The sequence below is a fragment of the Quercus suber genome, unplaced genomic scaffold, assembly GCF_002906115.3.
Source record: "Quercus suber isolate HL8 unplaced genomic scaffold, Cork oak 2.0 scaffold_77, whole genome shotgun sequence".
NCBI lineage: Eukaryota > Viridiplantae > Streptophyta > Magnoliopsida > Fagales > Fagaceae > Quercus > Quercus suber.
This window is the reverse complement of record NW_027069542.1, coordinates 1060220-1084662: the sequence shown is the minus strand read 5'-3', so window position 1 is coordinate 1084662 and position 24443 is coordinate 1060220. Positions and strand designations below refer to the sequence as shown.

At 34.9% G+C, this 24443-nt stretch overlaps 2 protein-coding genes across 2 annotated transcripts; both read right to left on the bottom strand.

Annotated features, from left to right (window-relative positions):
* Positions 1–1488: 1488 nt before the first annotated feature.
* LOC112028798 (uncharacterized) lies at positions 1489–7133 on the bottom strand. Its single transcript, XM_065773619.1, has 4 exons — positions 7002–7133; positions 3725–4270; positions 1937–3157; positions 1489–1830 (listed from the first exon to the last, which is right to left on the bottom strand). The coding sequence occupies exons 1-4, from the start codon at positions 7131–7133 to the stop codon at positions 1489–1491; spliced, it is 2241 nt and encodes a 746-aa protein (XP_065629691.1).
* A 4002-nt stretch (positions 7134–11135) lies between these two features.
* On the bottom strand, positions 11136–16277 carry LOC112028806 (endoglucanase 5). Its single transcript, XM_024061497.2, has 11 exons — positions 16006–16277; positions 15451–15663; positions 14857–15057; positions 14687–14773; positions 14431–14595; positions 14014–14137; positions 13700–13863; positions 12961–13294; positions 12714–12758; positions 12460–12516; positions 11136–11784 (listed from the first exon to the last, which is right to left on the bottom strand). Exons 1-11 carry the CDS (start codon positions 16213–16215, stop codon positions 11495–11497), a joined length of 1890 nt encoding a protein of 629 aa, XP_023917265.2. The 5' UTR covers positions 16216–16277; the 3' UTR covers positions 11136–11494.
* Positions 16278–24443: the final 8166 nt, after the last annotated feature.

Here is a 24443-nt window from a genome sequence, read left to right as displayed (position 1 = left end):
GAGATTCTGTTTTGAGTTAGTGCCAACCCATGCTGTAATCAAAGCAAAAGCCAAAACAGGGGGGAAAAAAAGTTTAGGTGCCTGTTTCTCAAAGGATAAAGACATAAGATGATTATCCTAAATAATAAAAAAATGTGTTCTTTGCAGTCTTTTAAAAGATTTAATACGCTGACTTTCGCACTCCTTTTGACTCCAATAAATGATCCAGTCCAGACATCTTCAGAATAAACTTACTCTCTGGTAAAAATGTTCATGATCTAAATTGATCAAAATGAATATTGCTAGATGAGCAACAATGACTTAGTGCGGAGAATATCCAAGCTCCGTATCCCCATTAAATCTGTTTTGAATAGCAGGTGACCTCAACCTGGCTGACACCCTCTGTGTGTTGTGCAACCAGCTAGCTGAAACACTAGAGCATCTCCTACTTGACTGCCCTTTCACAATCATTTGTGAGTTGCTCAAACTGGCCAATCAACCTAAGCATGCTTGTAATTCTATCTACTAGTGAGCTGATCAAAAAGGTAATCTCTCCCTACAAATACTTGAACTTAAGAGAAGAAGATGGTCCACATTGTTTGAAAAATTTTGGTGGGTTAGAAACCAACCTTTGGTTGAAGGCTGCACTCTGGAACCACTTAAAAAAGTATCAGAAGTATTTAGAAATTTCAGAGACCATCAATCTGCTTAGGAGACTGCACTCTTTTGAATCTACTGTTAGGACCTCAATTAGGTTGGCACAAAGTTAACTTTGATGTTGCCACCCCACCCAACTTCTCTATTGCTGCAGCAGTTTGTAGAAATGATAAGGTCATAAGGGTGATATAATCTCTGCCTATTCCAAAGTGCTACTAGATTTAGACTCTCTGCTAGGTGAAGCTGCTGCTGCTAGTTTGGCAATTTCCTTGGCAGCAGACATGTAAACCTTTTAGCACACAATATTGCGCATTGGGCCAGCTTTTGTATGTGGGATGGGACCCTCACCATCTACTCTCTTCCCTCTTGGGTCTCTATTCCTGAGGATAGAGATGTGCCAGAGCCTTCCCCCTCTTCTTCTTTTAATTAAATTATCCTTATTTATAGAAAATATTTATTAAGAAAAAAAAAGATGAGCAACAATGACACAACTTATAAGATTTCTCAGTAGAGTTTTTTACATTTGCAATTGCTCATTTTATACAGTATAACAAAGTCAATTTGACAAAACTTATAAACTTCCTCCTGTTTGTATTTTCTAGGGAATTAGAGATCAATCAAATCAGTTTATACAGAATCAAATCAATGAATTGAATGTTTTAAAAAGTCATAAGATTATAGAGTAGAAAGAATTAAGTTTAATTGAAGAATAATATAGCATCAAGGTCAATAATTTTTCTTTAGAAAATACAACACCAATTGTAGAATTAGCCCATTAGCAACATAAAGCTGATTGAACTTATTTTAAAAAAAATAAAGACAATCTTGAGATGGGCATAAGAATATAAGACTTCAACAGGAGTTACCTTTGTATAAATTCAGCAGTATTTTTGTCACAATAGCAACCTCAACCATGTTTCTCCAACTACGCTCAAAATCATCCCTCTCTTCCCTACCATCTATTACATTTATGAAAGAATAGGGACCAAACATCGGACCGGGAAGATATTGTTTTTCATAGCTTTTTCTTTTGACATTTGGAGCATCTAAAATCTGGTTGCCATAAAAATGTGAATTTGGGAAAAAACTTATAAATGGATGCATTCGGTACTGAATATCAAGAAGATGCTTCGAGTAACCCAATGAGCTCAACCTCTCAAACAAACTTCTTCCCAAACCAGCTTCCTCAGAAATCTACAAAAGGAAATTAAAAGATTCTGAAAGAATATTAAAAAAAAAACTAATTCACATGTAAACAAAAATATCAATATGAAAGAAAAACCAAATAGCATTTACATACATTGCTTGCAATCATTGCTGGTAATTGGCGCTCATCACCTTCGAGGACAGCATGCCTCAAACCTGGAAGTTGCAGGGGAATGGTTGACTCACACTCCTTTAATTGTGCAGCTTCAACAATAACCAGAATGTTCAGTGGGTCCATTGCCACTGCATGGAGCTTATAAGAACTTGAAGCAGTGCAAAAAATTAAGGAAGCTACTTTGAAACAAAACTCCTTTATTGACCATTTGTTCATAGTGCTTGGAAGATCAAGTTCATTAAATGAACACTGAAGTTTTTTTAGAAGTGAAAGGAATTCTTTTCTTCTTGCATACAGCAGGAATGGTACATCCATAAATGGCTCAGAAATATTTTCACCTACTTCTGAATTTGAAAAAAGCTCCACCAGTGCTTCGGATTCCACATTATCTTGAAATAACAAGGTTTCAAAGGACTCAAGTAGGCCAATAAGAGGAAAAATGTTTTGGAGATTATGCTCAAGAATGTATTTCTTGGGTAAATGTGTACAAAAGACTAGAAGACAATTTTTGAGTGGTGATGAAGTAGCAGCAAATCTTTTTCTCAGAAAATCAAGAAATGAATTGCACTTCCCCTCGCCACCATCAGTTTCATCCCTACTTTCTATCTCTTTAATTTCTTTTTCATTGTTTTGTTCTCTCTCTTTGATAAATTCATTTTCCAAGAAGATGTGAAATTGAGAAACACAATCTTCAAGAAGATCAATCATTGAAGCAAAACAATGCCTCCAACCAGTCAGAGGCCCCAAGCACTTAGTAAGCTTTTGGACCCGATAATCCAAATATATCATTTTCATCTCAGAACCAACTTTGAGCCGCTCCTTATTCCCAAATAAGAGTATGTCTCCGAATGAGCAAAACAAAGCATCAATTCTTATATTTGTTTCAAAAGATTCTTTCACCAGCTTTAGGACGCGCGAAGCCACTTCTGTAATTGCAACATTTGTTGGGCCACAAGTAAGAGTTCTATATCCCATTCTTAGAAGGGTAAAGAGTAGGGAACTAGTGGTTTTTGTTTTGCCAGTACCAGGCGGACCCCATATAAGTTCCACAGACAACTTGTGGTTGCAATGCATCTTACGAAGACAAGACAGGATAGCATCAATTTGGGATTCATTCAGTTTTGGAGTAATTCTCGTTGCAAATATCTCACCCCCGCTGCCATCACTCTGTACAGAACAGAGATCACAGTCTTCCTCATTCTGTTGTGCAACATGAGAAATGGGAAACAATTAAAGAAAGTCTACACAACAAATGTCAGTAAAACAAGCATAAATAAAGAAAAATTAAAGCAAGTTTCTCTTGCTGCAATTGACTTACAAATAAATTAAGGAGATACATGTGCATGACATTTCCTAGCCAAAATTTGGTAAAGGAGGGAGAGAAACAGAAGGCTAATAAAGTCAAACCATATTATTGTCACAACAGTTTAAACGCCCAGCTGCTGTATATGGGGAATACTATTACCAGCTTGTAAAAGACAAAAAGTAGGAACTCCCATTGGCATTATAACTAATAAGCACAGTTGCTTAAGGATCAACGAAAAGAACATCTTTTGTCACAAAATTTGTATCTTCTTCTTAATCCTTCTAAAGTAAAATATTTTGACAAAAATAATTACTTTTTCATAAGCATAGCATTTTTTCAAATAATTATTAAAATAATATAATCAGTACACAATAACCCATGCTAAGTATTCTATTGTTGCAACAAGATGAATGCAAACTCAGTGGTATTAAATCTTCAACATTCATACCCAATTTACTTACCAAAGAACTAGTGCACAAGACTTTCTTAATAATCTTCAGATTTCCATACATGTGCAGAGCATTCCATATTCTCTTGTTAGTGATTGTATTTATCATGAAAACAACAAACAATGATTTCTGGATCCCACCATCAACGTTAATGTCTTTCAAAACCTTGACTTTAAAGCTAGTAGATGTAGTATTATCATCACTATCATCCTCTGGAATTTTAGTGACTGCCGCAAAAGTCCATGACCTTCCTATTCTTTGTAAATCAGAAACATGCTCAGGTTTAGCATCTGCTAAAACAAAAATATCTCCAGGCAATGTTTTGTAAGGCTCCTTGCTACGATCACCGAATCGGTTTCTCCAGTTATCAACCTTAAGGTCATACAAATTATTTCCGTATGGCTTAGATTCATCAAATGCAATTACTTCAGCAAAAGGTGCTCTTGATATAATGTCCATACTTGAATACAATTGTGCACGAGTTTCTTCCAATAAAGGGTAAACATATGAACGAAAATACTGGTGAACTGATTCAAAGGTCTGTGGAATCTTTTCAACCTATAAAGAATGAAAACAAAGGATTAATTCAAAAAAGACAAACAAAGAAATTCCATGGAGGTTTATAAGCTGGTAAGCTCACTTATATTCTCCATAAAACACCCAATTTACAATAAGGATGCAAACTTTAGGACACTTTGCAATTAATATAAATTTTACAAGATACTAATTTTCTTGTGGTTACTTCTTCCTTCAAGAAAAATGACAAGAACAAGAATGTAGTTTTGTCTTCTCAATCTATATCTTCTTTTAATTTTTTTTTTTAAATAATAATAAAGTAATGCTACAACCTAGACCAACTCAAGCTTTCACTCTAACAGCAGAGTGTACAACAAGGCTGCCCAAGAGAGTGTCGAAAATGCTTGTAAAATTCTACACTTAATTTGGATATTTGGTTAGAACAAACACCGCCATGTTTAAAGGCTGTAATATCTACCAAGAAACTTTGTACCGCATTCTTAATTGAATATACATTAGAATAGATAGCTTGGGGAAAACAACCGCTACATCCTTAATTAAACAAAAAAAAAATAAATTATAATCTTGAATTATTTTATATAAGCATCAACGTTCTCATTTTTTATTTATAATCTTAAAAAAAATTTCTTTATTAGTTTATTATAATTTTTCTATAATATGGATCATTATATACACACATAAACACACACACACGGTAGTAAATAAAAAATCAAACTACAAATAATTTTTTAATTTGCTTAATAACACAATTAAAAATATAAAATATATTTAATATATTATATTACCTAATTGGTGTCCTAAATTAAATGTTCAATAATATCATACAAATTAAAATTAAAATAACATAACTACCCTATTAAATTGGAATGTATTAAAAGAAATAATCTAATATATAGCCATTAATGTACCAGTATGTGAATCAATTTAGGCCTTTTTTTTTTTCATTTCATTTTTTATGTTTAAAATGATTTTTATATTTCATTAAACTATAAGGTTGAATTTAATCAACCATCTTGTTGGCTTTATTCCGAACCAATTTGCTTGTAATTCAGCACTTAGAAACCTTGTATTTAGGTGGAAATCATGTAAGGGTAGTGTGTGAGAGAGTGTGAAGAAATGCTCAAGAATGTGGAGTGAAGCAGGGACTCGCGATTGGATCTCGCGGGTGGCTCGCGATTGGCAAGCTGCCAGATGATGCACATGAGCGAAGCATGCAGAAAAGATGAACCGTCATGCCAGCTATTGCACTACAGGACAAAAACTCCAGACTGGCCATTCAGTTAGCTCGCGGCTTGAACTCGCGACTCAGTCAAGTCGCGAGGCCAAATCGCCAGCCTGCTCTGTTTTGGAAAAACTAACTTTTCACATTCCTTTCTCATCCTAGTACAAATACCCCTTATACCCACGAAATGTAAAGAGCTTCTAAAGAGAATTTTGAGAGAGAAACCTAAAAAAAAAAAAGATTGACTCATCCACAATCTTTTCATAGAGGCTCCTCTACTCTCACCTTCTCCATTGTTACATCCTTGAGAGGTTCTTATTTAAATCCTTTTTTCACCATACCCACATCTGTGAAAAGACTTTTTGGTGTTTTGGGAAGCAATTAGGAAGGGACCAATGGTTATTGGTTGATGCTATAAGCTATAGCGGAATCCGTTAAGCTAGAAAAGAAAAAATTTCGGCGTAACCTCATTAGAGTAAGAAGCTTAGAAGGCTTAGGTACACGGGGTAAATTAGGCTTGGAGGGTCTATTACTATTCATGTATCCCAACTACATTTTCTAGTGAATTATTGGCCACTTGAAGGGCTGTGGAGAGGTTTTATGCTGAGATTTTCAGTTTTCTCTTCGATAACACATCGCTGTGTTGTCCATGTGTTTGCATCTCTCTTCCCTTAATCTTTGCTATTTAATTTCTACTGTGAATGTGATTTTATTTGGTTTAGATTGTTTATCAATTCTGTGATTAGCTTGTGTTCATTTCTCGCATATATTGTTTGACATTTGGCTTGAATTGATAATATTGTAATTTGGGGTCTTAACGTTCATAGTGTTTTATACACTATTTGAACATTCAAAAACAAATGAAAGTATGAAACGCTTATAGTATATTCCATATTGTATATATTCTATATCATGTATATTTGTCCCATTATATACGGACTATGACTAAAACATTAAACAACTATTTCATTTTATTAACCCATTAATAATGGAGTGGACTCCATAAATTTAAATCCCCCTCCCCTCTTCATTAAACAACTATTTCAGTAGCATTGTTTGCACTCCTCTAAGGAGAAACAGGATTCAAATCCCCCTTCCCATTGTAGTAAATATCGAATTAGCAAAAAATAAATAATAATAACAAACCCATTAATATAATTCAAAATTTTGGTAGGTTTTTCCAAAATTTGTATTATTAGGTGGAAGAAAATGAAATGCCAAAAGAAGCTTTTGTCTTTAGAGGAAACTGAAATGGACTTGGGCCTGAAATAATAAAGCCCACCAAAAAAAAAAAAAATCAAACACATACTATCTTCTTTTGCAAGCTATTTCTCAAAAGAAAAAAAAATATATATATATATATATATTCTTCTTTTGCAAGCTATTTCTCAAAAGAAAAAAAAAAAAATATATATATATATATATATATATATTCTTTTTTTGTAAGCACAATTAAAAAATTATGGTAAAATTTGCAATAAAATCAAGTGAGATTGTAATAAAGAAGTAAACCAAAAGAAGAAGATAAACCTGGTCCTTGAAAAGGTCTTTATTTTCAATTTGTTCAAGGGACCAAGAGAGCACAATTTCAGTAAAGCCATGATCATCATTAGCAACTCCTCTCATCTTCTTTGAACTCTCTCCTTTCTCTTTCATCATCATTTCTTCTTATATCATCTCTGCATGCATTAATATATTATATCATCAACCCTTTAATAAATTCATAGAAAGGGAGGTTTCTTAACTAGGAAGGGAAGAAGTACGAAAGAAAAGAAAAAAACTGGGACTCTTTAGTTCGGGCATTACCAGTTGTCAAAAGAAAGAAAGGCATATATGTTAGCACCGGCTTCTTTCTTTGGCTTTCTTTCAACCTAAGAGAATGGATGATGAGATAGACTTTCCATATCATTAAGAAGATTCAAGATTCAGAAACAGAAACCTTGTTGAAAAGGAAAAGCAAAGAGAGAACGTTTACAAAAGAATATTTTAAGGTTCTTTTCCTTGCCTACAAAAAATGTTATGTCCTTTCGTTTTCTTTCCGTTCACAGATCACTTGACTCTTGTTGGGGTCAAGGATCGTACTAAGGTATTTAAACTACAAAGAGTGCACTTGCTCTGATACCAATTGAATGTTCAAAATGTGTGTAAAATACCCTTGAACGTTTAGACTACCAAATTACAAATTACCAATTCAAACTTATTAACAAACAATGTACGTGCGGAAAATGTAAATAAGCTAAAACAGAATTGATAACATAATCTAAACCAAATAAAACCACATCCACAGTAGAAATTAAATGGCAAAGATTAAGAGAAGAGAGATGCAAACACAAAGACAATATAGCGATGTGTTATTGAAGAGGAAACCGAAGTCCTCGGTGTAAAACCTCTCCTCTGCCTTCCAAGTGGTCAATAATCCACTAAATAATGAAGTTGGGATATATGAACAGTAGAAGACCCTCCAAGCCTAATTTACCCAGTGTACCTAAGTCCTCAAAACTTCTTGCTCCAATGAGGTTGCGCCGAACCTTTGTCTTCTTTAGCTTACCAGATTCCGCTATAGCCCATAGCATCAACCAATATCAATTGGTTCCTTCCTAACTACTTCCCCAGCATCAAACAACCTTCTTATAGATATGAGTATGGTGAGAAAATGATTTGGCTAAGTGTACCTCTCAAGGATGTAACAATGGAGATGGTGAGAGTAGAGGAATTTGAAGAAATAAGGATGAAGATTGTAGATGAGTCAATCTTGTTTTTCTCTAGGGTTTCTCTCTCAAAATTCTCTCTGGAAGCTCTCTACATTTCATGGGTATAAGGAGTATTTATACTGGTGTGAGAATGGAATGCGAAGAGTCAGTTTTTCCAAAATAGAGTGGATTGGCAACTTGGCCTCGCGACTTGATTGAGTCGCGAGTTCAAGCCACGAGTTAGTTGAATGGTCAGTTTGGACTTTTTGTCTTGTAGTGCTCTAACTGGCGTGACTGTTCAACTCCTCTGCATGCTTTACGCGTGTACCACTTTTGGCAACTTGCAAGCCGCGAGATCTAGTCGCGAGCCACTTGCTGAGTGCACAAACTTGAGTTTTTCTTCACACTTTCTCACACACTATCATTACATAATTCCCACCTAAATATAGAGTTTCTAAATACTAAAATACAAGCAAATTTGGTAAGGAATAAAGCTAACATAATGGTTGATTAAATTTAGCCTTACAAAGTTTGTGTTAGGATAAAATTTATTGTATTCAACCTTGATCGCTTGTGTTGTGTATATCATATGTGAGTTTGGCCTAATACGTTCGTACTAATGGCGTAGTGCATTTACGAGCTTAACTTGTTAGTATGCACATATATCTTTGTGAGAGAAATCTTGAAAATTATGTGTGATTGTTGTAAATAGATTTTTAAACTTGTCATGAATAATTGGTCAATAGTCTTGATGGTCTTGATACTTGCATAGACTTGTGCCTATATCTCTTCCCACCTTTATTTTTTATGTTTTTAATTAAAGAGCACAACAAATGTAAATCTCAAAATGAAAAGAGATAATGAGCTGTAAAAGCCGTCGCACATACTAGTATTTGACTAGGAAAAAGGAAAAACGACATTTTAAATTGAAATGTATGGTAAAAAAAACCAAAAGCTAACTTTCAATGTTGAAATATAAAAAATTTCAGGCACTCATCTCAAAAATGAAATGTATTGTTTGAGGCTTGTTCATGCGTGTGCATGAACTTGTCTAGAAACCCTAAATTTTATTTCTCTGTTTTTGTTTCTGCCTTCACATGTATGCTTTTGTATAGCTTCTTTTTCGTATTTTTATGCTTTCAAGGCTTCTATTTCACTTGTTTAATTGCTTGTTTTCTTTCACATGTTAGAATTAGGGTTTATCTTATGTTGTATTGCTTTAATGCTAGGTACATGCATTCACATGCTCATGCATAAATGCCATAGGTGCTAAGTTGCTGTAAGGTAAGTGAAGGTGAGTCAAGCATTTGTAATGTACATACATTTGTGATATGATCTTGCTTAGGTTTGAAGTTATGATTGTGATTTTGATGCCTTGGATGATTGCATGTTTTGTTTGGCTTTGCTTCTACCTTTGATCTTGATGTTTCTGCCTCAGATGGGGACAAAATTGCTTTTTGCCCTTTTCTGAAAAAAAATCCAGCATTTTGCTCTATGTCTCAAACTAATTAGGGAAATGCCCATCTTTTGAAAATTGAGTTTCTGAAAATCGAGTTAGGCCCTATAGCGACGTTTTTAAGGACCCTATAGTGACGTTTTAAGGACCTATAGTGACGTTTTGTAACTCGATTTTCATAAAATCGAGTTATAGGTAAAAAAAAAAAAGAAAAAAAAATTGCTTGTAACTCGATTTTATGAAAATCGAGTTACAAAACGTCACTATAGGTCCTTAAAACGTCACTATAGGGTCCCTAAAAACGCCGCTATAGGGCCTAACTCGATTTTCAGAAACTCGATTTTCAAAAGAGGGGCATTTCCCTAATTAGTTTGAGAAAGATGGCAAAATGCTAGATTTTTTTTCAGAAAGGGGCAAAAAGCAATTTTCTCCCCTCAGATGGATATGATATATGATGCTATGATGCGATATGGTGATAGGGTTGTGTTGAAAAATGATTAGATGTATGGTAGGCTTTGTTTGATAAGCATGATAGATGTATAGTTAGGGATGTTTGATGCCATGTTGATTGTTAGATGTATGTTAGTGTGTGTGTGAGTTAGATACAAGTTTTAAGTACGCTTTTAATAAGGTTAAGACATAAGACACAATGATAGAAGCCAACCTTAGAGTTGGGCAGTTTTAGGTGCCTAACACCTTCCCAAGACCGTACCTTAACCCCAAACCCATATCTCTGATAGTAAGATCAAAATGTCCTTTCTCAAGAGGACACTATATATATGGTACCTAGTTCATTGCAAAAACTAGGTGGCGACTCATTTGATTCCCCCTTACGTCCACATTGATGGACTTAAGAAAAGAGATTTGATTGCCTTATTAAAGCAGTCCTTCTAGACAACGAAGATAATGTTATTTCAGATGATGAGTTCGAGGCATCCTCCAAAGTCTCTATTGCTAAAGATGATAATCCCTGTTATCCCTATGATTAGACTCTATTTGGTCATGACTCAATTACTACTCCAGACTTAGTAGAAGATGATATTGTCGACACAAACCGACGAAATTGTTGAGATCATTGCTTGCATCACTATTGCTGACACATACCGATAAAATTGCTAAGAACATTGCTTGCATAACTATTGTTTGTACATACTGATAACCCTATTGAAGATCTGCTAGTTAAAAAAAAAGTTACTATTCATTATAAACTATTTAAATAATGCTTATATTACTTATAAAAGGGGTTGTCCATTTCAGTTGTATTTAGAACTTATTTTACTAGCTTTCAAATTCCCTTTAGATTTCCCTTACCTTCCTAGTCATCAAATCTTAACATTCATTAATTCCTGCATGAAAAAACTTGTTTTTACTACTATTTTCTGTAAATGTTTATTTTATTATAATCTATTATTAAAGTATTTACTTTAAGCTGTTAATTCTACTTTTTTTTTTTTCCAGTTATTACAAAAATTGAGCAATGCACAGGCCAATAACTAATAAAAATGAAAGAGCGATCCAATTAGAAGGCGAACGAGTTCTCTTAAATTGTTATAGAGCAAAATGAAGGTCTTACAGTTCCATAAGTGAGCCCAAGTTCCAAAAGCATATCCCAAAACAGTTACATCTTTCGTACTGTCGATTTTTTTTTTTTTTGGTAGAAAGCATTTTCGAAGTTAAAGCTTATAGAACCTGTAAACGTCAATGTACAGTGATGTTTCTTTCCTTGAAATAAGGGTTACATTGACCAAAATAACTAATCCTATGGTGATAATTCAAAAAAAGAAAAAGAAAAAAGAAGTCCATCTCCATGTATCCGAAGTATACGTTTTTTCTTAACCCATAGAAAGCTTGAAATTTCTATTACTTCCTTGGAATAGTTAATGGTAGCTTAGAACTGAAAGCTTAGCTTGAGGACCGCCTTGAATGTAAACAAAAATGCACTCTGCGCCTGGGTTCAAGACCTTTTGCCACAGAGGAAGCTCATAGATGTTCTTTACATTAGTAGGAGAGAGACCCCAAAGAGGGCCTGAGAGGTTTTCAATCAACAGCTTAAGATCAGCAATTGGCTTCTGTGATGTATTCTTTATTATTACCTTGTGGCGGTAATAGGCACTTTGTGCTATAGTCCATGTGCTAGTTATGGAGTGAAGGAATTGAACAGGAGCATCTGTGAAAAAATTCGTAACATCATATGATTAAAGGGTGCCTCTAAATTTAGGTTTATTTTTATAATATTTTTAACTGTTTTTTTTAATTAAAAAAAAAAAAGCACACTTTTTTTTTTAACAAGATAGAAATTCTACTCTAACTTAATTTAAGTGTATATGTGTACTCTCTTTTAGAGACTTGAGTCTCGATCTTTGCCCCTCACCTATAAGCACTTATATTTGTGGGGTGACTATCGCACTAAGAATGTAAGGTGATAAAAAAATCACACTTTGATAAAAGAAACATTTGAAATCAATTTTAAATGTTGGTATTATAAAAACTACCCCAATAACAGTTAAGATTACATAAGTATGCTACATGCAGAAAACTAGCATGTTCCATAGGATTCTTGTTAAAATATATATGGGATATTTTCCAGCTTGAATTTGTTGAGTCCTTTAGCCATTATGCTTCAAATCATAATCAAAAGTAGAAGGTAAGAGGCCAGCGTTGCAAGAAGAATATCCATGGTATTGGCACCTATATTAGAGTTAATTACCTCGTGAGTTGTGGCATAGAGAGTCATGGGATTTATTAATTTATGTTGATTGTTGATTTTTCCGTCCTTTACTGTTGTGGTCATTTTCTTATTAATTTCTAATTTTTTGGTGAAAATTAAGTTCATAGTACTCACTTGATGATTTTGTGTCCGGTGTTGGTGCTGGTGCTTGTGCTTTGGGAGGATAGGTACCTGTAAGTTCAAAAAGGAAGTAAATTAGCACCATATATACGTGAACCAATTTGATGCAGCCATTAATTAAGGCGTGGTAAATAGCAGATTAGGATTCTAATTTTTCATTTTTTAAGCCTAATTTCCTTGGGAAATAGTGCTAGGAAGTGCTAATTGACGATAAGAGAGAGAGAGAGAGATTAGTTTCTATTACTCACTTTTTGTTGTTTGGTGGACCGCTGGTAGTTTTGTGTTATAGGGGCCTGCCATGTTAAAATATCTCATCAGAGTTATAACAATGAGTGTATGTTTAACCATAAACCATCAGATTATGAACATGATAGCAATGGGCATACGCATAAATTTGTTAACTAAAAGAAAAAAAATTTAGATGATACAATTTTCCATTTATGTAAGATTATTTATATAAAAACAAGTATATATGATCCTCCAATGGGTTCTCACCTGGAATTCCTTGTACACTTTGAAGCTTAGCAAAGAGACCTATGAGAGGAGCATTGCCAGAAAGTGCGGGTTCGGTTTCTTCATAATTGGACCGGTCATCAGAGAAGTCATCATTCTGAGTAGGACCGCCCACCAGCGCTCCATATATCACATTAGGATTTCCTTGAGGGTTATAATACCATGCCTCAAAACCTTGCACACATTCAACCACAGAATGGAGTATGTGTATAGAGGTAATGGAAGCGCCTCTATGGTGAACATGAGTTGGATAATTTGGTCCGTAACCAACTAAGTAACTTATGGACTTAGGGTTATTACCTAGGATGTAGTCAGCCTGCAAAACCAACCAATTGAGAATTAATATAAAGTCTTGTTGATTAAAAGAACATAAAGTCCAGGGGCACTACAACTTTCCCATTATTTTTCATATATGTTGAGATAGTGGCATATTATGACTTGTGCTAGTAAGAGGATGTCAATAGTTAGAGAGGGTATCTCATGAGTTGGTTTCATAAAACCATTATCTCACAGCATGTGGAAACCACGCATGTTATGAGAGAAAGATCATCTCATAATATACTTTTTCCAATGACGGGGTTAAAATAAAAGTGATGTTACTTCAATAATGATATACCTCGTAAGAATGCAGTTGCTAGCTGTGAAAAAAATTGTGAAAATTATTGTTGTAAACGTCATATTACTCAAAAAGAAATGAAAATTCAAATGAAGATATATGTACCTGTGACTTTGCAAAATTGAGGAGCTCCTGAGGTTGAATTAGGCCTTCTGGGCAAGTGAGCTTGGCGTTGGCTGCAGAAAGGTATTCAGAGTGTACAGCAAGAAGAAAAGCAGCAGATGAGACATACTGCATGTTGTTCCATTCACGAACGTACAATAAGCCCCCTGATGAATGAACGAAACGTACAAGGAAAGGAATCCATTTAATTAAGAGATAAGAAAAGACTCAAATTTATCAGTTAAAGTTCTTATATAAGATTAGTGAAAATTTCTCTAGAATTGGGTCACAGTGACATTCTAAATTCAAATACAAACCAGTAGTTTTGTAGACATTGTAGCCATCATTTTTTTGCAGACAAGCACAGGCAAAGTAGTCTGCCTTTGCCTGATATTGCATTAGCGTGTTAGTGAAGGCACCGCCTTTTCCCTCCAGCAGTACCTGCAAATCAATGACTTCCAGTTAGTCTTAATTAATAATTAGTATTATGATTTCTAATTCAACTAAAACTTGCAGTTAATTGGTGACGGAAATTGACCTCTTTACCAAAGACTGTAGTTAATAAACAAAATATGCTAATTAAACAAGCTGATGAACGTCCAAATTTATTAAAACATACATATCTAATACATTTGAGCTTAACATCTTTCAATGTTCACTTCCATTTGGTGTTAAAAAAGAGAAGAGTTTTAATTTAACTCTAAAATGGAGGTCTTGGATTATAAAAATTTGACCTTTGAAAGAAGGATCTGTACGCCGGCATATTTGTTATCCCAAGAGAATTCCTTTACTGCCCATCCAGTTCCACCCAAGTATACAGCGTTGTCCACTGCATACTTCAAGTAGTACACATCATTGGTTGCTTCATACAGCCAGGCAGCAGCCCACAATAGCTCATCCTTCACCAAATAGTTGATTCAGAATAATATACAAAAACAAAAGTATGAGAATGAAGATTAGAAAGAGCCAATGAATTATTATTTTACTAACCGAATAACCTGATGACGTGTAGAATTGCTTAGCAGACGGGATAGAGTCGTCGTACAGGCCTCTGAAGTTGTCTGCAAATGAGAAAAGCTGCAACAAAATTGAAGATTATCGATCTGTCGAGAGAGGCTGCTAATCATCAATACAATACACGTACGTACGTACGTACTCACCTGTTTGGCGTGTACCAAGAGGAGATTAGAGTAGGATGAGTTATAAGGCTTGAAAGCTATGGCAGATGCAGCCAAGGCAGCAGCAGTTTCACCGGCAAGGTCCGAACCAGGATTATTTGCATCAAGCTTGTAACCATTCCTTGGAGTTGTCATATCTTCAGCACGCTCCCAACAATAGTGATCAGAGGCCCCATCACCCACCTGCAGATTATTAATTATTTACAAATTTATATCAATCAAACACTACTAAATCCATCTTATTAATAACTTCCTTAATCAAACGATCGATCGAATCATTCCTAGTCCCAACTATTGATATAATATATGCGTTTGAATTCACAATTTCTTAACTTTTTATATTTTTTGGAATATTTTTTAGTATTTTATTTGGCAGTTTATCAATTTGAATTATTATGGGATGACTTATTATCTTAATCAACGTTTATTTTATAATTATTTAAAACTAAAATTAATTCAATAAAATTCAAGGTTATTTTGTAGTTATATAATGTTATATATACACCGTGGTCACCAAACATGGATTGATGGCATAGGAAATAGGAGACCAAAAACTGTGTGTCCTCCTAGTCTTACCTGTCCCCAAAGAACATTAGGTTGTGGATGAGCTTTGATGAAGTAATCAGTACCCCATCTAATGGCCCATAAGGTGTTCCCCATTTGGTTATACTCTCTGATTTCTTTGCTGTACTCAATAGCTCCCCATGCAAGCATTGTCACACTGAATGCCATTGGAAGCCCAAACTTCACATGGTCGCCTGCATCATAATATCCTCCAACCAAGTCCACCTGCAAATACATATATACAGGGAAATGTTAAAGAATTCCATAACAACATTGCTTTAGTAATTATTTTTAGAAATATATTTTATGGAAAAATAATAAAACAATTAAATGAATTAATTTTATTGATGGCTTTTTATATTTTTCATAAAAGTGATGTCTAAATTTTTCTAATATACTTGATTAATTATTGCCCTAAAGACTCTCATCAACATGACTGTATATGCCAAATCCAAAACATGCAGTTGGGTACTACTACTTCTCTTCTCATATGTTTAATTTGGCATTAAAAATAAATTAGGCTTTTTTTTTTTTTTTTGGTAGAAAATATAAATAAATTAGCCTTACCCCTTGTGAAAACCCATCTTTGAGTCCCGAGTCAGCCCGCCATGTGACTCGCTGTGTTGGTGGAAGTTTACCAGATCTCTGTGCCTCAAAAAACAATAAGCTCTTGTCAAGGGCCTCACCGTAGTTGAAGTTGAAGACCGTCGCAATGGTCGCTTCCAACTGGAGAATGCCAACCAACAAAGCTAGGAGGACTACGTTCGACTTCCTCATGTCTAACGTGACTCGGAATTAATGCAACAATTACTTGCCTAGGTAATACCTGTTAATGTGTTTGCAGTAGTAGTTGATATATATATATATATGAAACGAAATATATGGCTAGTAGCCCTCACGTTGTTCTTTGATCGAGGTTGAGCCCCCCACGTTGTATTATATAATTTAAGATACGGTTCTGCACCTTCACCTACATGGTGCTAAATATGAAGTCGCACCGCACGCATGACTTGTCTACCCATCTCAACCGTCCATAACGCCTACTTATATCCATCTACGTTGACTCCCCAATGTATGGTAACCAACCAACCGAACCGGCGACTTCATAAAGAATCTTATGTACTCAAATTCTAAAATCTCATACCTTTTAGTTTAATTTTATTTCTTACAAAATAGAAAACAAAAAAATAAATTAGCCTTACCCCTTGTGAAAACCCATCTTTGAGTCCCGAGTCAGCCCGCCATGTGACTCGCTGTGTTGGTGGAAGTTTACCAGATCTCTGTGCCTCAAAAAACAATAAGCTCTTGTCAAGGGCCTCACCGTAGTTGAAGTTGAAGACCGTCGCAATGGTCGCTTCCAACTGGAGAATGCCAACCAACAAAGCTAGGAGGACTACGTTCGACTTCCTCATGTCTAACGTGACTCGGAATTAATGCAACAATTACTTGCCTAGGTAATACCTGTTAATGTGTTTGCAGTAGTAGTTGATATATATATATATATGAAACGAAATATATGGCTAGTAGCCCTCACGTTGTTCTTTGATCGAGGTTGAGCCCCCCACGTTGTATTATATAATTTAAGATACGGTTCTGCACCTTCACCTACATGGTGCTAAATATGAAGTCGCACCGCACGCATGACTTGTCTACCCATCTCAACCGTCCATAACGCCTACTTATATCCATCTACGTTGACTCCCCAATGTATGGTAACCAACCAACCGAACCGGCGACTTCATAAAGAATCTTATGTACTCAAATTCTAAAATCTCATACCTTTTAGTTTAATTTTATTTCTTACAAAATAGAAAACAAAAAAAATGGTTTAAAAGAGTCATTTAGACGGTGCTTGGTTTGATGAGTTTTGAGTTATATAACTCATTTCTATCACTCAAAACTCAAAAATTGTGAGTCCCACTTAAAAGTATGCTGTTTGGTTTAGTTATTGGGATTTTTTTCAAAATAACACGTATTTTCAAACTATTTCGTTAGTTAACAACATTTCCAAACTATTTAGAAAACTAAGGATACGTTTGGTACACTGAATGGGAATTACTATAAGAATTGTAATCGTTATTACTAGGAATAAAATGTGTTGTAATGTAACAACTAAACATACTCATTAGTTTGGTTGAGTTATAATATTAGAATGAAATTTTAACATCTATTTTTGAAAATTTCTTACTCATACAATTATATTTTCTTAAAAATTGTTATTTTTAAATTTAAGAGAGATATATGTTATTTTTTATAATTTTTTTATTTTATAATTGTTAGATGTATATGGAAAGTTTGTTTACTTGGAAATATATTAAGTTTTGAAATTATTGCACTTACTAAGGAATAGCTAATACAACCTTTTAAAGATGAATAGTTATTCCTCATTTTGAAGAATAGCTATTCATAAGGAATGATTATTCCTTGTAATAAAAATATAACCAAACTAAAAAATAACTAAACCATAGGAATAACTATTAAATTACAGTGCCTATTACAGTCTACCAAACATGCCCTAAGCAAATCGAGTATGATAGAGTCGAGTTCCACAGAACTCGAGTTTTGGAGATGCGATTTGTATGGAAATCGAGTCCTTAAGACTCAAGTTCCCTAAAGCAAATCCAGAACAACAACACTAAAACCCAGCAACTCCAAGCAACAAAAAACGCAGCAATGCCCACAACAAGAACGCAGCAACGTAACCCACAAAAAACACAGCAACGCAACAGTTTGAAGTGAGAATGCAGCAATGACCACAACAAGAACGTAGCAACACAACCCACAAAAATGCAGCAACGCACCAGCAAAGGTTCGGATTCTCTCTCTCTCTCTCTCTCTCTCTCTCTCTCTCTCTCTCAACTAGATTTGTAGAAACCCTAGCCTTTAGGTTTTGGGGAATTTCTGAATTTTGATTTAGGTAGAAAGAAAATCATATTCTTACTCTCTCTTTAAACCAGATTTGTAGAAACAAAGACTTTGAGTTTTGGGTATTTTCTGAATTTTTGATTTGGGTGTTAAGAAAGGAAAAAGAAGGAAGAACAGAAAGAACTAGAATTGGGGAACTGGAACTTGAGTCCCTAAAACTCAATTTCCACACAAAAATCGAGTTTAAGAGACTCGATTTACTACAGTAAACTCAAGTTTCTCAGAGTCGAGATGTTAATTTCCCAAATAATTTAGAAACGTTGCTAACTAACAAAGTTGTTTGAGAAATGATATTATTTTGAAAAAAAAAAAATCATAGTTATTGAGTTGAGTTTTCATAACTCAAAACTCAAAAAAATGAGTTAGAATGATGAGAATTGAAAACAAGTTTTACGATTTTCCAAAATTATGAAAACTGAGTTATAGGTATTTTCGCAAACATTTGGTAATGTGTGGGGCCCATTATTAGACCACACGTGCTCTCCACCACTCTTTTTATCTTTTTCTTCCTCACTTTTTCTCTCTCTGTGCTAATACTTCTCTTCTTTCTTTCTTCTTTTCCTTATTTCTTTCTCTTTCCTCTTTTCTCTGATCTTTCTTTCTTTTCTTCTTCACACTGGGTTCTTTGCTCAGCTTCTTCTTCTTTTTATTTTTTATTTTTTTATCTCTTTTCTTTCTTTATTTCTTCTTCACTCTGGCTACTTCTTATTCTTCTTCTTTCTTTCTTCTGCTTAACACTGGTTGAGCTCCCTACAAATGGAAAAGTCCGCTACAACAAAGAAATATCCCAACAGTAAATGATGGAGATCGTTTAGCAAGAGAGAGAAAGAGAGAGAGAGATTCCAGTTAGTGCAGCAAGATAACTTTTTATGCCATGCTATGCTTATGATAATTGTATATGTATTGAGTAGTAAGGTCATTTTGGTAGTATGGATAAGTTGTGAGAGAGTATCTAGCTATTTATGAGTAGTAGACATCTATATTGCTGGGATCTTCTACTGGAGGATGGATAAGTATTTATAGGTAGTGGTATGAGGGGTATTTATGAGCTAAGGACTAAAGAGCTTAGTTACTAATTTGAAAACTAAGAACTCATATTCTCATTAAAGAACTAAGAATGTTGATTTTAGAGCAAGAGAGTAAGTAGAGGATTTATGAGAGATTGGTGTGTCTTGGTGTGTTGATGATGGGCTCTATTTATAGTTGAATTTAAGGGAGTATTTAGCAAAGAATCTCAGCTAAAACTTGTCTCAATTAGTAATAAATCTTCATAAGATCTATCCTAGGATTTGGCCAAGAATGGTATGTCCAGCTTTAAGAAATATTTGCTATTTCAGGTAATGTCAGTTGGAGGTTCTAACTTAGTATTAAATGCTGGATTGTCCTTAGCCAATGAGATTAGAACATGTATTAGGGCTAGTGATTTTGGTTATCTACTACTAGTATCTAGGTTTCTATGGCAATTTGTGTCACCTTAAGCCAGGTGTCAAATAGTATTGGGCTTTTGTAAAATATTGCTAAAATAGTATTTGGGCTTTTAATAAAATATTTCCAAAATAGTATTTGAGATTTTGATAAAATATTGCTAAGAAAAGTACTTGGACTTTTAATAGTATTTGAGTCTTCTGATAAATATTGCCAATAATAGTACTTGGGCTTTTAATAGTATTTGGGCTTTTGTAAAATATTGCTAAAATAGTATTTGGGCTTTTAATAAAATATTGCCAAGAATGGTACTTCGCCTTTTAATANGAAAGGAAACAATTCAGTCATGTATTTTTTATATTTAGTTTTTTTTTTTTTTTTGTATAAAAAATAAGTGGTGACTTCACACCACTTACCTAAAAAGAGAGGTGCCATTAAAAGCACTAAAAAATCTCTCTCTTTTTTTAGAGGCACTTTTCTGGTCTCTCACAGTGGTGACTTCATTGGGGATGTCGAGGGCTAAGTTTTGTGTTAGACTTTAGTAACCAAATACGTACCCTTGTTTTTTGTATAGTTTTGCATGATATTGTTGTTTGTTTGTTTATTTATATTTGTTGAGATGTTGTATGATATGTTGTTGTTTGTATTGTTTGTTAAAAGCTTTCCTTAACTGTCATAGTGTGTGCCATCCAAACAATATGTATGCACCCTTTTCAACAATTTGTGGTAGTAACCATGGATCACCAGTCTTCATTAGATTCAGGTACCCAGTGGTGAACTCGCCAACTTATAGCCTAAAGTCACTGGATGATTTCCTGTTGATTATAAAGGACAAACCATGCCGTTTAGACCAACGCAATGTTCATTACATTACAAGTTGGAAGGTATAACGTCCTAACTATGGGAAACAATGAAACAACAAACCCACCCTACAACGTAATGACTTGGAACCTACCTTTAGGCCGGTCTCGTTTAAAATTGCATTGCATGTTGTGTGTGTTTGTTTGGTTGATTGATTGATGTGGATGGGGACCTAGCTTTGATTAACCCGACCAAGCCTGTCATTAGAGGAGAATTTGGTCAAGACCTGAAGGAAGGCTGCAAAGAGAACCTAAGGCCGACACTTAAGCCAGTAGCTCCAGTTCCAAGCCCATCACTACCATTACGGTACTGAAGCTCGTAAGTATAAAAGATACTCTGTTGCTGCAACATCACAATCCCATTTCGACCAACAAGACACTTCAGACCCCAATCAAATCACCTAACATCCACAAATGGGGAGAGAGACTTCAAACCCCAATCAAATTACCAAGCACCAACATACGAGGGGAGACACTTTAAACTCCAATCAAATTACCAAGCACCTATAAATGGGGGGAGACACTTTGAACCCTAATCAAATAACCTAATACCTACAAATGGAGGGAGAACCTCAAACCCCAATCAAATAGCCAAACACCCACAAATGGGGGGAGATACTTCAAACCCCAAGATGCCAATCCCAATGAATCAACAAAAATTGCCCACATCACAGGGGGGGGGGGGGGAGACACTTCAAACCCCCACATTCAGAGATAGATAATCTGGTAAAAGCCTTGAATAGATCCACCTAACAAACATCTGCCGAAGAAGATAAGGTCCTCAAGCAACTACCGAAGACACAAGCCAACATATCCTTGTGAGGTTTACTTATGGCCTCATATAAACACTATCAAAACCTGATAGACCTTTTCAACCAAATCCAAGTCCCTACAACCACAACTTCCCAAGATCCAAATGCTATGATTGGGTCCATAAATAGGGAATTCACTATTTCCTATTCTGATAAGGATTTGACCAAGAAGGGGAAGCACCACAACAACTAGTTGCACATCACTGTAGATGCCAAAGGGAAGAGAACACCGACGGTTTTGATAGATGATGGAAGTGCTTAGAATGTGTGTCCTTTAAAGACTACAAGTTTCTTGGGTCTAAACATTGAAGACTTTGTGCCTACAGATCATCATGTGAGGGCATTCAACAACAATAGAAGAGAGGTCTTGGGAACCATAACATTAGAGCTCACCATAGGACCGATGGTCAAGAAGGTGGAGTTTCAAGTCCTTAAAATAGTTTCATGCTTCAATATGCTCCTTAGGCGACCGTGGATCCATGACATAAAGGCCGTACCTTCCTCTCTATACCAAAAGGTTCGATTTCCACATGAAGGAGCTATTGTGACCATATATGGTGATACTTTGACAGTGCCTAAGCCTATTTTTGGTATTGATTTTGAGAAAGAGCAATTAACCTTGGATGGCTTTGAGATTGAGAGGCCTAGTTTTGAAACTAGAGAAGAAGAAGTGGAGAAGATCCCGATGGACTTTGCTCCCTACAGCAACAAAAATGTGGTATCAATGATGAGAAAAATGAATTACCTTTCGAGGATAAACTTGGGGAGAATTGTGAAAAAGCCTACTGTTTAGGTCCCAATAACTCCTACTGCCACACCACCTTTTGGGCTAGACTATAAGCCCATTGATGATGATTTGTTAGAGATGGAAGTGAGAAAGATGGCTCGAGCCAAAGCCAAAGCAAAAGGACTCCCTTGTCCTCCAAAACCTCTTAAGCCCTATACTCCTACGTTGAACAGGAAGTTTGTCAAAGCTAGGGAAAGTCAACGCTATTGGAGATTCCTTGAACCGAGATTTGATCCTGTGACAAGGAAAATGGTGTCGGGGTTTGAAATACTACTTGATTGCAACAACAAGGTTCTAGAATTAAAGAAGGAATATGCAACTTGAGTTTCTACTGATTAGGCTGATTACATGGACCCCGATGCCATGACTACACTCCTTGGAGATGCTATTTGCAGTATAGAAGAAAATGAATATTGGGAGCAAGGGCAAAGGCATGTTGTTGGGTGGAGGGGCCATGCCCCCCCCCCCTCCCACCCAAAAGTTCAAAATATTTCTATAATATGGTCTAAAACATTAGTTGGGTCTTAAAACTTAATAGTTGGCCCCTCCAAAATATATTGAGTGCCCCCCCCCCCCCAAAAGTATGGACTTTACATTTAAATAGTTTAAATCCCACCTAAATGTCACTTGGGTTTCTTACCTTTTAACTTTTGTCTAACCTATGTTTGCGAGTGTGAAAACGTGCACTATGCAACACCAAACTTTTTTTGTTTTTCTTCTTAATAGCCCATGCAGTGACACACTAAAAGTCCACTGAAAACCCATGATCATGAGGGGCAAAGAAAAGAAACTCACTGAAAACGTGTATTGGGCTTTAGTGATTTTTTTTTTGTTTTTTTTTTGTTTTTTTGGTTCTTCTTCTTCTTTTTAATCTTTAAACTTCACCATTTACTTCTCTTCATCATCATCATAATTTTTTTTAAAAAAAAATTGGATATAATTTTCTCTCATCATCATCATATATCATTTTTTTTTTCAAAATTGATTTGTTTTCTTTTGGGTTGAATTTGGGTGCCAATAAGTTGTTCCAATAGTGATTTGTTCAAAGAAGATAATTTGGGTTTTTTGCAGAGAGAAGATATATATTTTTCTAAAATTCCCTTTCACAATAGAATCTTCTCAAATTATGTATAATGATTTTAGTAAATACATATGCTATACATAGTATTAGAAATATATATTTTATTTGCTTAAATTTTCAATTGTTTGTTAAGGTTGATTAAGACTAAAGATAATTTTTTTTTTTTTTTATTGTGCTTAAAGGAATAGTTAAATATAGGAAGTGAAAGCCATACATTAGAGGGATTATTAATTAACATAAAATTATATGATTTTTTCTAGATAATTTTTTAACCATTTTATTAAAGATTAAGGAGATGCATGATAATGGATGATTTTATTCAATGAAAGATCATTTTCAAGCATAACTTTAAGGGAGATGCTAAATTCTTCATTAAAATATTTGTACATCTTTATAGCAAAATAAATAATTTTATATATTCATTTGAGTTAAGAATATTAAAAAAAAAATTATTTGATAATTTTATATATATAATATATTTATAAAATAATGGCTACCATTTGAATGTATAATCTGGCCCCCCATGCAAAAATTCCTAACTACGCCCCTGATTGGGAGACTTGTCAGCATGTGTTGAAGAGCCCGTATGAACTAAGAGCCAATGATGAAGATGAGGAAGGGGGAGCAGCCCTTAGTGAGGATGAGGATGGAAGTGATGAAAAAAGTGATAGTAGTAGTGATAGTAGCAACAGTGACAATGGACATGATGATGATGACAACAACATCGACAGTGAGAGCAATAACAGTGAAGACTATGATAGCCAATATGGTGGCAATGATTAGGGTGAACCCCCTAATAATAGAGAAGATGAAGACATACATCTTTTCTATGAAGAATATGACGATGATGTGGACTACTATAATGAAGATATTGAAGTTGATGCCAAAGCTAACAAGTGGAGTGACAGTACTGATAGTGACCAATACAGGTTGATAAATGTATTGGATAATGCAAGAGAGGATAATGGACAAGCCAATGATGTGGACTATGATGGTTACCCCTACGAGCGTCCCTTAGATTGGAGCTATATCACTGATGTTAGCTCAAGGTCTAGTCCTCAATATGACAAGCATGGAAGAGAGATTCCAGAATTAGGGTCGTATTATGATTTCGA

Bases quoted from the DNA above. Each gene is read 5' to 3' on its own strand.
- LOC112028798 (XM_065773619.1), bottom strand. From the start codon at position 7,133: ATGATGATGAAAGAGAAAGGAGAGAGTTCAAAGAAGATGAGAGGAGTT. The intron at 3,158-3,724 runs GTAAGTAAATTG...GTTGCACAACAG, and splicing joins TCTTGTGCACTAGTTCTTTG to AATGAGGAAGACTGTGATCT. The intron at 1,831-1,936 runs GTATGTAAATGC...TTCCTTTTGTAG, and splicing joins CAGCAATGATTGCAAGCAAT to ATTTCTGAGGAAGCTGGTTT.
- LOC112028806 (XM_024061497.2), bottom strand. From the start codon at position 16,215: ATGAGGAAGTCGAACGTAGTCCTCCTAGCTTTGTTGGTTGGCATTCTC. The intron at 15,664-16,005 runs GTAAGGCTAATT...ATGTATTTGCAG, and splicing joins AAGATGGGTTTTCACAAGGG to GTGGACTTGGTTGGAGGATA. The intron at 12,517-12,713 runs GTGAGTAATAGA...TTGAACTTACAG, and splicing joins GGTCCACCAAACAACAAAAA to GTACCTATCCTCCCAAAGCA.